At 37.4% G+C, this 14,375-nt stretch overlaps 1 protein-coding gene across 12 annotated transcripts; it reads left to right on the top strand.

Moving 5' to 3' along the window:
- The first annotated feature begins 2,499 nt into the window (after window positions 1-2,499).
- On the top strand, window positions 2,500-13,980 carry LOC107824027 (single myb histone 6). 12 transcript variants are annotated; one of them, XM_075249552.1, is made up of 7 exons: window positions 2,500-2,849; window positions 3,147-3,383; window positions 3,583-3,800; window positions 5,108-5,192; window positions 7,214-7,297; window positions 8,371-8,717; window positions 13,718-13,980. In XM_075249552.1, coding segments are annotated over exons 2-7 (885 nt in total). In that variant the 5' UTR covers window positions 2,500-2,849; window positions 3,147-3,233; the 3' UTR covers window positions 13,719-13,980. The 12 variants fall into 12 exon arrangements, with proteins under 12 accessions (XP_075105653.1, XP_016506453.2, XP_075105652.1 ...); XM_075249551.1 differs by having other exon boundaries at window positions 2,613-2,849; window positions 3,183-3,383; XM_075249550.1 differs by having other exon boundaries at window positions 2,653-2,849; window positions 3,171-3,383.
- Window positions 13,981-14,375: the final 395 nt, after the last annotated feature.

Genomic DNA, 14,375 nt, shown 5'->3' on the forward strand with positions numbered 1-14,375 from the left:
GTAGTAGCTTACACATCAGCTTATAGTAGCTTACACTGCAGCTTGTAGTAGCAGCTTACACAGCAGCTTGTAATAGCAGCTTACGGAGCAGCTTCCTTTCTTCTATAAATAGAAGAGATTTCAGTTCATTATGTACATCAGTTCGAATTCGAATAATATATCAGTTTCTCTCTATACTTGTCTTTACTTTATAGTCTTTATTTCATAACAGCAGTCACATATTCTAACACAAAGGAATAATATTGATGTGCTAGTGTGTCAAAATAGATCAATGGGACCCACAATTTGCAAAAAACGTCTTCACAATGTAAGGTGATGCGCCGCATCAAAGTATTCATTGGAAGGTACCATAATTAGAGCACGAAAGTATCTATTAAGCACAACATGTTAAAGAGAAAATTCCAATTTTACCCCTGTTCAGCAAGCAGGCATGTCGTCCAGCTGCCTGCTAACTGTCTCTTATTAGATAGTAGAATGTACCTGTCATATTATCAGCTAAGTTAATTTTGCTTTTACTTTTCGATTTTGATATCAATCACACGTGTAATGTTTGTTGGCTTTTGATCCGTTCAAATTTATTCTATTTTCAAATATAATATTCTTTATACTCTATTGCTATCACTACCATACGAAGAAAATATTATATCTAAAATCTAAATGAAAAAAAAAACATATACATACGAAAGTACAAATTATAATTGGAGTTCCTGAGATACTTTCTAAAGTAAAAAAAAGAATTTACTCAAGACAATAACTTAAATAACTTGTGCACGTCAAAATAGCTATTGGTTATATATGAACATAATTACACATCATAATACACAAGAAATATTGAAAAAAGGCCATATAAGTGCCGGAGGAAGGTTTCAATGTACAAGTAAAGTTAAATCCTGAATACGAATAAGCTTTCAAGACTATATTACAAACAATCGATTATTCATAGAACGAAGTTATTTTTTGTAGATGGCTCTGGAGGAACTGAAAAGATATTCCTATATCGTGCATTATTTGCAAATATTAGATAATGAGGCATGATAATATTAGCAATATCACTAAAATGGTGTAGAGGGTCATACGACTCACTCTAGATTCGACATACCTCTTCAAACAATTGAAATGGTCATAACAAATGGTGGTATTGAATAAGAAAATAAAAGTTGATAATATAGGATGAAGCGCACATGACATAACGTTAGACGATCAAAACAATTGACAGGAGCTTTAGAGATATAGTGGATGTTGATAAATCATTTGGTGAAAAAGCAATAGTTTCTGGAGATGATTTCCGTCAAGTACTACCAATAGTTTAAAAGTCCACAAGAGCGGAGACTATAAGTGCTGGCTAGATTAAATCGTACTTATGACCTCAAGTGATAAAGATTCAGCTAATAAGAAATATGAGAGTAAATCTAAATCAAGTATTCTGTGATTTCTTGATTTATGTCGGAAGCGAAAAAAACATATATATTATAAAAAATGATTTGGTCCTTCCTTAAGAATACATTATTGTCAAGTCCAATGGCTATAGTTGCGATGACGATTCCTTAATTAGGAAAATATTTTCATCACTAAATAAAATAGAAAGTTGAGCAAAGTACATCAAGGAAAGATCTATCTTAGCTAGCAGAAAAAAATATGTTGATCGACTAAAATGAGATGTTGATTACCAAGTTCCCTAATAAAAGCCAAACATTTCTCAGTTTCGACTCGACGGAAGATAATACCAACAATCACTATCAAGAAGAATACAGTACCAAATGGCCTTTCACCACGCATATTCATTGTGAAATTCATTATTTTATATGTTAAATGAGATCAAAAAGACGAAATGAGCAAAAAAATTATGTATGTTAGTATCATGTATGCATAGCACAAACAAAGTCATATTTGATCTTCCATTGCATATATGCTGGTTTTGAATAAAAATACTACTGAAAAACTTAAATCTGTCAAGTGTCTTATGTAATCGTACAATGATAGTGTATAGAGGTTTTGATAATAATATCATACATGCAAAAATCATGAAGGGTTGATGTGCTTCCAAGCATGTGTTTATCCCCATAATTCAACTTTTGCCTATCTTCTTAAAATTTATCTAGAAATAATTTTCAGTACGCTTGTGTTTTGCAATAACAATACACAAGGTCAAACAATCCCAAATGCTGGATTGTATTTGTTGCAACATGCTTTCTCGCACGAACAACAATATATTATACTTTCAAGAGAGATATTAATATCGACAATAAGAGTTTTGGTCACGATGAAACAGCCAATCAGTCATAAGAGAAAAACTATAAAAAACTTGTCTATAAAGAAGTCATAGGTAAGATATGATAACGTTGTATACTTCTAAACTATAAATACATAGTAATATTATCTAACTTGACTAAATTGATCATTTTTTGCGTTCAAATGATATTCTATCGATTTGAATTCAAGTAGTATGCCAATTATTGATTTTCGAAATTTAAATAATTGCTGTATTTTTACATGTCAATTGCTCTACATATCATTTTTTTCTTCATGTACATATATAATTCTGTGATGAATAAATTTTTAATTTCTTTATATAAATAATTGATTAAATCTTTATGTACCATTATTACCTGCAACGCAGGTTTATAGAAACCAGTTTTGAAAATACATGTAATTTGGTGTTGATGGTATTATTTTCTAAAGGGGTTAATCAGAGTTTACTCTCGAAATAATTTTTGTTAGGGTTTCAAATTCATTTCCAATCTCTAGGGTTTCTACTTCAACAGTTCACCCTGATTTCAATGGCGTAACTTCCGTTCGCCGGCGAGTTATTTCGGTCACCGTCACAAACTCCGCGCTCGTCCTTTCTCCCGGTACGACACGTTTCAGAATTTTATGTCTCTGGAAACTTTGATTCCTTTTTTGATGTTGTCGTTCTAGCCCTAATCGCGAGAATGAACATTTTAATATTTTTCTAATTATAACTTCTGTGCATATTCAAGTATTATACTGGTTATCTTTTTATATATGTACCCAGTATTTTCTTAAAAGTAAGGTAGAAGAGCAAATACGTCCTATTTTTAGATTCCTTGCAAAGGTTTTGGCCTTAAAAGGTATTTTGAATAATTTATGCATCCTTATTGGAGTACTTTTTTTTTTTCACAACTCAGCTTTTCATTTTCTGAATAGAGTAGATGCTTCTCTAGATAGGAGAGCTCAACTTTTGTATTCAGAGTCAGGAAGTGGTGGACCTATTGATGGGTGCACCAAAGCAGAAGTGGACATCAGAAGAAGAAGCTGCCCTTAAAGCTGGTGTAGCGAAGTATGGGGTTGGAAAATGGAGCACCATACTCAAAGATCCAGAGTTTGCTGCTGTGTTGCGCTCTCGCTCAAATGTGGATCTGAAGGTACCAGGCATAACAACATTGTCAAATCTTGTCTTGTCATTCTGTGGGAAGCTTATTTACCCGGCTGGAGTGTCATATATTCATATAGTAACATTGAATGTCTCTTCTGTCTGGTTGTGCTTTTTTTCCCTTTCTTTCTTTTTTTCGCTTGTTTTGGTTAGTAAAAGTTGCCTTGATGGGCTTAGTTTTGCTTGGGCAGGATAAATGGAGAAATCTACATGTCATGGCAAATGGTTTGGGGTCTCGGCATCAAGGAAGGGTTGTCTCTAAAAGTGTCCAGCCCAAGCAGAGGCGTGATGACAACTCCTTGCTTGTTAGCACCGCGGTTGAGAATGATATAGAAGTTCTTGATCCTAAACCTCTTGCATCGTCTGGTGATGCACTGGAGGATGTTGGTTGTGAAAAACCGATTTGTAGGTAATTATACTACCGATTCACTTAAATCTTCCTTATTCAAATCTTGGATTACACAGATCTCATAAAGCTTGTGCTTTTGGAGAGCTTGGTGGAGAGAACTCATTTGTTGACTTCTTCAATTCTGAAATCACTTTCTAAGAAATTAGTGTACTCCATAAGATATCTAACCAAAAAATTTGAGATGTTGAAGCACTCAAACCTTTTAGAAATAAACAATCAAAGCGCATTTTGGACTTTCATGCATTTAATAATTAATAATATTGTTCATCAAAAGCACATCTGTAAGTGAGTATCTATTATAATAGTGTCCTAAGTACCTTTAAATAAGGAATTTAATATGGAAACCATATAGTTCTGGAAGTCAGCTGGCTCTGTTATGGAAAGGTTTTGTAACCAACTTGGTATTTTCTGATTATCGATAATGGGAGCTCTCTGTTCATATTTATAGTGGTATCTTGGGCAAAATGCGTAGCAGCTGCCTTCTATTCATCACTTTCCTTGTTTCCTCTGAAATCAAATGTGGGTTCCTCTTTCTAGGGGGGAAATCCTGCAAAACTGAGAAAAAAGGATCGTGCTTCAAGCGGAAGTATATGCTGTTACTGTAGCTTAGAGCCTGAAGTTTAGTTTATATTTTTCTTGAGAAAGCCTAAAGTTTCAGTTTATGCTATGATGCTCTATTTTTGGTTTGTCAGTTTGGTTACGAACTCATGTTTATGTAAGCATAGCATAACTGCTTTCAAGCTTGGATAAGGGATGGTTGCGGTAGGTTAACAACCAATACAAAAAGAAGATAGCTACAGTGAAATTTCTGAATATGACTTGAATAGAGTGCAATGGGCAGAGGATTCATATAGTACGGACCGTAGTTGATTGATTGGTTGATTTGTTTTTTGGGAGTTTCATATGAAATTGTTGCAGTAATTCTTCATGTAAAATAATGTTTTATTGTAACATAGATACATGGATCATTTTTCTCGTTTTTGTGTTACAGTGCAAATGTGGGTAAAACTGATTATTCTCTTCCACTAATTTGTTTTTCTTTTATCGTATTCTCTTTATTCTTTTAAAAGCAAATTAAGTCCTTGATTAGATGCTGTCACCTACTATGAAGCATAGTTTTTTAATAATAGATTGATTTTATATCTTTTGATCAAAATGTTAAAACTGAAATAACAAGTTCGGAATTCACGCAATCTAGTTCTAATAATTGCCTCTTTCTTTTTCCCTTCTTAGAAATACTCACTTTGGGAGTTGCCTTTTTATATTATAATGTACCAAACTTGTGTGTGCTTCTTCATTGATCATAGATTGGACGATCTTATATTGGAGGCAATAGCCAAATTGAAGGAACCCCATGGATCTCGTCGAAATGCAATTTTGTCTTACATAGAGGTAATTTTCCTCCCTTTTTTAGCATATTTGATACAAGTCTATATGAGTAAAGAGAGTTGGAAAATTTTGGAGATTTAGTATATTTTGTTTAGTTATTGTTTTGTTAAAATGTCCCACATTGATGGAAGAGTAGGTTATTGTCTCCTTATATGGTTTTGGACAATTCTCACGTCATGACTCATGAGTTAGTTTTTGTGGTTGAGTTAGGCCTTGAGTCATCCATGTTATGTTGTCCACACTCCAAATATCCTGTCGTAGATGTACTCGAGAAGCGGGGAAGGGGGAGGGAGTTGTTAGAGTATCTTAAATTGTTGTGAGGAAATAGTTGTTATCCCCTTATATGATTTTAAACAATTCTTACCTCATTAGTTTTGGAGTTGAGTTAGACCCAAGAACCATCGCCTTTTAACTTAATCTAATTTGCCATTTTTTTTCACTTTTAAGTTCTGCCCAGTTAAGCATTAACGAAAATCCTCCTCGAACACAAGCGTGAGAAAAAAGACCCTTCCTAAATCCTAACACAACGTTAGTCTTTGATAAATGGTGATAGGGGAGTTCAGAAAGGGTCTGATCATAGATAGAGACTTCAACCCGTGCGAGGTTAAGGGCGGATGTAGCCAAGTGGCTCTTAGCTATCTGTGTACGCTTTCTGCCTAGCTAAGCATTTCTAAGACAATTTTCTTTCTCTTCAAACCAAAATCCCCCTCGAACACAAAAACATGAGAAGAAACACCCTTCCTAACACAACAATAGACTTGTCAGTATAGTATAGGAAAAAGCTTCTGCCCAGTTAAGCATTAACGAAAATCCTCCTCGAACACAAGCGTGAGAAGAAAGACCCTTCCTAAATCCTAACACAATGTTAGTCTTTGATAAATGGTGATAGGGGAGTTCAGAAAGGGTCTGATCATAGATAGAGACTTCAACCCGTGCGAGGTTAAGGGCGGATGTAGCCAAGTGGCTCTTAGCTATCTGTGTACGCTTTCTGCCTAGCTAAGCATTTCTAAGACAATTTTCTTTCTCTTCAAACCAAAATCCTCCTCGAACACAAAACCATGAGAAGAAACACCCTTCCTAACACAACAATAGACTTGTCAGTATAGTTTAGGAAAAAACTTCTCTTTGATAAGGTCATTGGGGTTGGGGGGGGGGGGCTACTTCAATGTGTATACACTTTTAAGTTCTGCCTAGTTAAGCATTAACGAAAATCCTCCTCGAACACAAGCGTGAGAAGAAAGACCCTTCCTAACACAACGTTAGTCTTTGATAAGTGGTGATAGGGGAGGTCATAGGGGAGTCAAAAAGGATTTGATCATAGAAAGAAACTTCAACCTATGCAGGGTAGGGTAGGACGCAACCATGGATCAAGGCAGTAGATTGTGGATCCACCATGCGCTGGTTCAACCCCGTTGTTCGACGATGTTTGTTCTATGTTATTTTCAAGGAGCTAAAAAGATGTTATGTGTCAAAAAGATGTTCTTAACTTAGCTTTTCACTAGTTGGCAATGCCTTTTGATGCTTCATCTCGCAAACTTGAGCACTCCGAGAACTACTGGGGAGAGGGATAAGAACTAAGAAGTACCCAAGCAAAAGCAAAAAAAGGTGGAAACTGGAAAGAAGTGCAGGAAAGGTTATGCAACCCAGCCCAACATGGTCAGTAGTGGGATGGCCAAAGGGTTGCTGGGGTGGGTAGTGGTAATTTTCCTTTCCCACTTTTTCAATTTTAATCAGGTTGCCCATCATACACTGGATACCTTTTGTTTTCGACATAGACTGATGTAAGTGAGCATGCTTATGCTTCTTTCTGAGAGGTTAAGATGGGATTTGCTTATGAAGAGTGAAGTTGCTCACTTGGGCAAGATTTCCTTGTACTATAATTCCCGACAAAAAGGTTCCCTCTATCCTTATTTTTTTACTCTCTTTTTAACTTGATGATACAGGTGTATGGACCTTGTAAATGCTGGTATATTCTTTTCATTAGTTTAGATGCCTATTACTCAACAATTTTTGTTTGTTTGAAGGAGTGGTATACGGCACCTCCAAACTTTGAAAGACTGTTGGCAGCAAATTTGAAGGTGTTAACTGATAAAGGAAGACTGATAAAGGTAATCAACCTGAGAAACTGGTGGAAATGATGAAGATTCTCTCTTACCCTTCTTTATGTTCAATGGAGATGCATTTACTGCATGTAGAAGACATGTAATGCCTGTTCCCCATTATTATAGCATTAACATCAGTGCATGGCTGGTAACTGAGGAGAATCTGCGTTGTATGTTGAATTGTCCTTGTTGTAGTTCTTTTCTTTATCATTATTTGGCTCTTTTTTCCTGTTGCTGTGGGATGGAAGTTGACGGATGAGATTATCATGCCCCCAAAAGATGTAAGTTTCATCGCACTACAAAAGATTTTAACTAAAAGGGCCCTTAGGGCTTTTCTCTAGTGCTAAAAGCGCAACAAATGATGGGTGGGGTACGCGCACATCACGGGATCGAACGCTCTGCAGACAAAAGCTTTGTATTTAAGTGGAAAAGGTAGAGAGGCGAGCCCATTATCCATTGAGGTTTGAACTGATGCCACTGGCCCTCAGAAATTTCTTGGTTATCCAAAAAAAAAGAAAGAACTAGTAACAGAAAGGTGGTTGTGTCCGTTGATGGCATCATGAAGAAGATTGGTAAGGATCAATTTTAGTGAAGGAAGCCATGTTTTATCATTTCAAGACTTGGAAGATCATGCTTTTATTCAGACATAAGCTTCATTTTACTATCAGCATGCCTAAGCTAGGAAGGGGTAAGGCAACGAGAGACTGAAATGCCTGAATTTATTCTTTTTGGTTTGTCGTGCTATTCTCATTCAGTTATGCATTCTCTCCTGAATCATAATGTGTCTTCTTGAGTTCCAAGACTGACACTGAGGTCTTGGCTACTTTGGTTAGAGTTTTATCAACAATGCTTAAAAAGTCATATGCTTGGAAGCACACATTGTTGGTTGCGGAGTAAAATTCGTCGCATGATTTGCAATTGCAAACATTTAATATGTGTGAACTTAACATTACTTCCTTTCAGTTCTTTTATCTTCTTTCTTGTAGAGGAATTGGCAAACACTGAGTAGAAAGCCCAATTATGGATGTACTAGTCTGTTTCTTAATCTTGGATCTTGATGCCTCCATCCACATTGATAGGTAAGGCATCAATACAGGATTGCTCCGAGTAGATTATCATCTGGTACCAAGGGAGGCCATCTCCCTTTTCTTATGGATGGAAAGGAGGATTCCACTATGATAGAAAAGAATGAAATTAGAATACGGACTAAAGCACAAGTTGATGTGGAGTTAGAGCAGATGAAGAGCATGACTGCAGAGGAGGCTGCTGCAGCTGCTGCACAAGCAGTTGCAGACGCTGAAGCTGCCATTGCTGAGGCGGAACGGGCGGCAAGGATTGCAGAGGCGGCTGAAGCAGAGGCAGAGGCAAAACAGTGTTTTCATGAAGTTACATTGAAGGCATTGCAGCATCAAACTATCCCTGTCTGGTAAGCTAATCTTTCGAGAGACAGCTTGCTGTGGTTGTTGAGACTTCTTCTCTGTAATACCATAATGAGCCATGAGCTATTAATTATCTAAAACTTTGTACTGTTAAGTGATGATATGCAGTTTGATTTTCTAAGTGTTAAAATATCACAGAGAGAAAAAGTTAATTAATTGTCAGAAATACTAAAAAGCAAGCTTGATAACATATTCAACATTAATAAAAATGTTCAGTTTTGCAAACTTTTGGGTTCAATATGCTGCACGTATTTGCTAAACTAGGGGTTTTGCAAGTATTAGATGTCTATTTTGTTCTATGGGACTGCTGAAAACTTGAGATGCTTTTCGTTGTGCATTAGCACACAGGTTTCCACAAACTTGCGTGAAGGCGAACTTGCTAGATTCTTACGTACTCACATTATACATTGACTCTTGATTCAATATATAGTATTGGTCCCGATTGCATAGTGGATAGGCAATTTCATTAAGAAGTTGTAAGCTTTCAATATAGATCTACCACACAAGGTAGGGTTACGGTCTTGCGTGCACTCACTCTCCCAGACCCCACTTGTGGGATCACACTCGGTATGTTGCTTAAGTTTTCAATATAGAATTTTGGTATCTGGTATACTGCTCTAGGAGCTCCTAGCGCGCGTCATCATGTTAAGAGTCGATCACATTTGCTTAATTTGGAGGATGGAATGCTATCAGCCTGAATACTGCTATCTTGTTAATACAAGGTCGCAAATTCTTGTTGTGTTCACTTCTGTAGTTTCCGAATGTTGTCTTTTTTAATTTGCTTTTGAAGTTTCTCAATATGTTGTCGTTATGCAAAAAGTTTGGGAAAATACATAAGTTTCCCCATGTAGTTGCCTGAAAAAGTCAGTTATATACTTAACCTTTTACGAGTGATCCAATTGTGGAACTAATACCACCCTGGAACTGATATACCCATGTCACGACCCCAATCCCGGTCTTGATGGCGCCCAACACGATGCTAGGCAAGCCCGAACAATTACCACTCACAATCCCTTCTTATTAGAATTCATTACCAATTTTCAGAAATAGATACCAATTTAATATAAGTAGAAGTCTGAAATAAAAGATTAAAATATGTGGAAGGCCATAATGAAATCTCTACAAATGCCCAATGATCTGGTGTCACAAGTCTGAGCCTCTAATACAAGGTTTCAACAGCCTATTGCAGAAATATGTCTAAAATGTGGAATAGTAAAGAAAGATAGAGGGAGAAATCGGGTCTGCGGACGTCATGCAGCTACCTCGATAACTCCGATGAAAAACTGAACGGCAGGAAAGCTCGCTCTACACCTCAGGGACACCTGTACCTGCACACATGGTGCAGGGAGTAATGTGAGTACTCCGACCCAGTGAGTAATAACAATAAATAATGGCTGACGGTATGAAATCACGTAAATGCACTAAGCAGTTCTATATCAAAGCAGTAAAACCATTTAAAGAGCAAGTAGTAAAGAAAATTGAATGAAACTCTTTGAACCAGGTGAAAACAGGTAATTTGACAGGCATTAATCCAGTATAAATTCGCTCTTCGAGCATTTCTGTTCATTTACTTATTTCTTACCCTCAATACTCAATTCATACACTTCTCACAATAACGGAAATCGAAACATATATATATACCGCTGCGGCATGTAGCCCGTTCCGTATATCGCTGTGGCGTACAGCCCGATCCATAATAATAATAGTCAACTGCGCTCACTGGGGGTGTGCAGACTCCGGAAGGGATCCTTCAGCCCAAGCGCTATATAATTGCTACGGCGTGCAGCCCGATCCATATAAGTAGTTGTTGCGGCGTGCAGCCCGATCCCGGTCCATATAAGTATTTGCTGTGGCGTGCAGCCCGATCCAATATATGTATTTGCATATTTGCTGTGGCGCGCAGCCCGGTCCATATAAGTATTTGCTGCGACGTGCAGCCCGATCCAATATATGTATTTGCTGCGGCGTGCAGCCCGATCCAATATCATATATAATATCCTCACTATTGGGTCCTCAACCCCTCTCAGTCATTATAATCACAGTCTCTCGGGCACAAAATATAAGGTAGGGATCTCAGCCCACATATTTCTCTCATTTATGGTTAACATTTCATAACCCGGTTCATATCATTTTTAAACAATTAGAAACATGACTGAGGATATGATTTTAGCAAATAAGTGAGGAAAACCAGTCAAAAATCCCATAAGGGTTCTACAGGTCGGCACAAGGCCCAAACATGGCAACTAGCCCAAGTCAGGATGACAATGCATAAGTCTCAGTCAAAATGTAGTGAAAATATCAATTGGGATGGACCAAGTCACAATCCCCAGTAGCAATGAACCCCACGCTCATCACGCAACGTGTGTCTCATCTCAGTATAGCACTACGTTGTGCAAAATCCGGAGTTTCAAACCCTCAGGACATCATTTAAAATCATTACTCCCCTCAAACTGGCCAAAGCTCTAGCTCGCTATGCCCTTGCCTCTCAAATTGGCCTCCTCGTGCGTCGAATCTGACCAAAATCACAACGAACATGTCACATTATGCTAAAGAAACAATACCCAATTGAAAACAATCGCAAAATATCAAAATTCTCGAAATTGGCAAAACCCGAGCCCCGGTCCCACTTCTCGAAATTCAGAAATTTTTACATCAACGGGTTCCTTATCTCCCCACGAGTTCATACATACCAAAAGTTCTCAAATCCGACCCCAAATGGTCCTCCAAATCCCCAATCAAAATCTCAAAATCCCAAGCCCTATTTCTTCCATTTTTAGCAAGAATTCAATGATTTTCTAGGTGGATTTCACAATACAAATGAGTTTTAGGTCCGAAATTCTTACCTCCAAACGTTTCTCCTTGAATCCCTCTTCAATCTCCTTCACAAAGCTCTCAAAATGATCAACTATGGCTGAAAAATGGACCCAAATCGCGGACAAGAGGACTTAAAAACATTCTGCCCAGGCTTCATCGAGGTGTACCTTGCGCTGTGCAGGTTGTACATCCTCTTACCATTTTCCCTGCTGTACACCTTCTGTTAAAACGCCTATAACTCCTTGTGGAAATATCCAAATGACAAACGGTTTGAATATTTAAAAACTAGACTCGAAGATCTTTCATTTGATAGGTTGTACACCATATAACTCTTTATATATTCCGAGATATGAGCTTCTAAAGTGCATCAGAAAATTCTGTCAAAACTGATCCACCAACCATATTCGATTCATCATAACTTTCTGATAGAATATCCAAATCATAAATGGTTTAACTTTCTGGAAACTAGAATGCAAGGGCTACAACTTTCATGTTTTGCACTTTTTCTGATTCCTTATATATTTCAAGATATGAGCTTCCAAACTACACTCCTCGCACCAGAAATTTTCTGGTGCACAGCTGAAGCTAAACAAAAATCTGCAACTTTTCTAAAGATGAAATAGTCCGTTTAACCACCCGAAACTCACCCGAGGCCACTGGGACCTCAACCAAAAGCACCAACACATCCTAAAACATCATCCAAACTTGTTTCAATCATCAAAACACCTCAATTAATACCAAAATCATCAAATTACATCGAATTCAAGCCTAAGTTTTTCTAAAACTTCCAAAACACGCATTCGATCAAAAACCCAACCAAACCACGTCCGAATGACTTGAAATTTTGCACACATATCCCAAATCACCTAACGAAGCTACAGCAACTCTCGGAATTCCATTCCGATTCCCGGATCAAAATCTTGCCTATCAATCGGAAATCGCCAAAATACTAACTTCGCCAATTCAAGCCAAATTCTACACCGGACCTCCAAAACCACTTCCGATCACACTTCTAAGTCACAAATCACCTCCCGGGGCTAATCGAACCATCGGAATTCACATTCGATCCCTCTAACTCATAAGTCAACGTCCGGTTGACTTTTCCAACTTAAGCCTTCTTAAAAGAGACTAAGTGTCTCATTTCCTACCAAAACCACTCCAAATCAACTCGATCACACAAAATACGGATAACGAAGCATGAAGAAACAGAAAATGGAAAAACGGGGCGGTAACTCATGAGACGACGGGCCGGGTCGTCACAACCCAATTGCATAATGAAAGGTGTTCTACACTCGCCCCATGTCATTGCCATATCAGTATAATGTCAGATTTTAAAAAATATTGTTTTCCATGTCATCACATTGTTTTTTCTTCACAATCCACCACCAAACCGCCATAGCACCACCACCTTTGCCACCGCACTATCATTAAACCCGCATCTTCCGCCACCAATAATCATAACCACATCAATCCACCAAATTCGCTACTCACCACCACTATGCCTGCCATACCACCAAGTCTCTGGGAAATATCCACCGTTGAAAATTGATTCAAACTTACCATTTTGTGCTTATCACATATGTGTTTACTAATTGGAGTTCAAAATCAATTTAACTAATGATTGGAGGTAAAAAAAATTTGAAACCTCCATTGTTTGGTCCTTCAAGAGTTTGAATCAGTGAAAGGGAAATTGGGTTAGATAATTAAGATAAAAAATATGAATTGAAGCCCTTTTTTCCGCAAATATTTTGGTTTTGATACTTGGGTTTGGAGTGACAAGGAGAAGAAGAGGGGTAGTTGAAGAGAGAGAACGATGGGGATAGGGGAAGACACTTTCTTTTTCTTTTTAATTTTAGCCTTGAATTTTGACTCCCACTCGCCTCTTTTTTTAATTTTTTTTTTTTGTCACATCAGCTTTTAGGATGGTATTAATTCCATAAAAAATAAGAATGAGGGGGTATTAGATCGCCCGTAAAGGTGAAGTATATAACTGACTTTTTCGGACAACTACGAGGGGCATCTTATATTTTTTTACCAAAAAGTTTCTCAATATGTTGTATCACAACTTATGGTTGCTGTGAAATTGATTTAAGATTTATTGATATACAGTAAGACCTTAATTAAGTTGCCTTTAGGGTATCATTTACTTATAAACCGTTCCTTGTTTATGCAGATGACATTAGCTGGATCCACCACTTGGGTTTTCATCTTCAGTACAGTTGGCAATTTATTGTTGATATGTGGATAGAATTGTAAATGTGGTGATTTTTGTCCATTGCTAGTGATCTTAATTATAGCATTTGGTCATAGTGAAGTTTATAGGCAAAAGGAGTATAGCAATCCTTTTTCTGGTGGTTGACATGCAAAATGTATATCTTCAAAAAGTCGCTAACCTTTTCTTTTTTGTTTTAATAAATATTTTGTCTTTGGTGCGAAGTGGCTGTATAACAGAGCTGGTTGAATTGCCGTTGATCCACAAAAAATCTTGATGAATCTATGATTCACAAAATGATTGTTTTTATAGTGGTTTCAGGCTGCACGTCGATATTACTGGGAAATTCGTTTATTGATCCATTGAATTATGCTAAGTATCCGGTATTCATTTGTGATGGTAGCTGCATGGGTTGTTAACAGCAGCAACCTCACTTCAATTGGCATATGCTCACTTCAATTGGCATATGCTCATGGGGTTTTGCATCTATACCTGCTTTTTGGGTCACGTTTTAACTTATATTCGCTTCGCTTTGCAAAAAAAAAATTGCAAGCGTACCTACTTTTCGCGTAAACTTCAGGCATACGGGCATGAAGTAGCAAAGACAATCATACAAACT

Source organism: Nicotiana tabacum, chromosome 3, assembly GCF_000715075.1.
Source record: "Nicotiana tabacum cultivar K326 chromosome 3, ASM71507v2, whole genome shotgun sequence".
Taxonomy (NCBI): Eukaryota; Viridiplantae; Streptophyta; class Magnoliopsida; order Solanales; family Solanaceae; genus Nicotiana; species Nicotiana tabacum.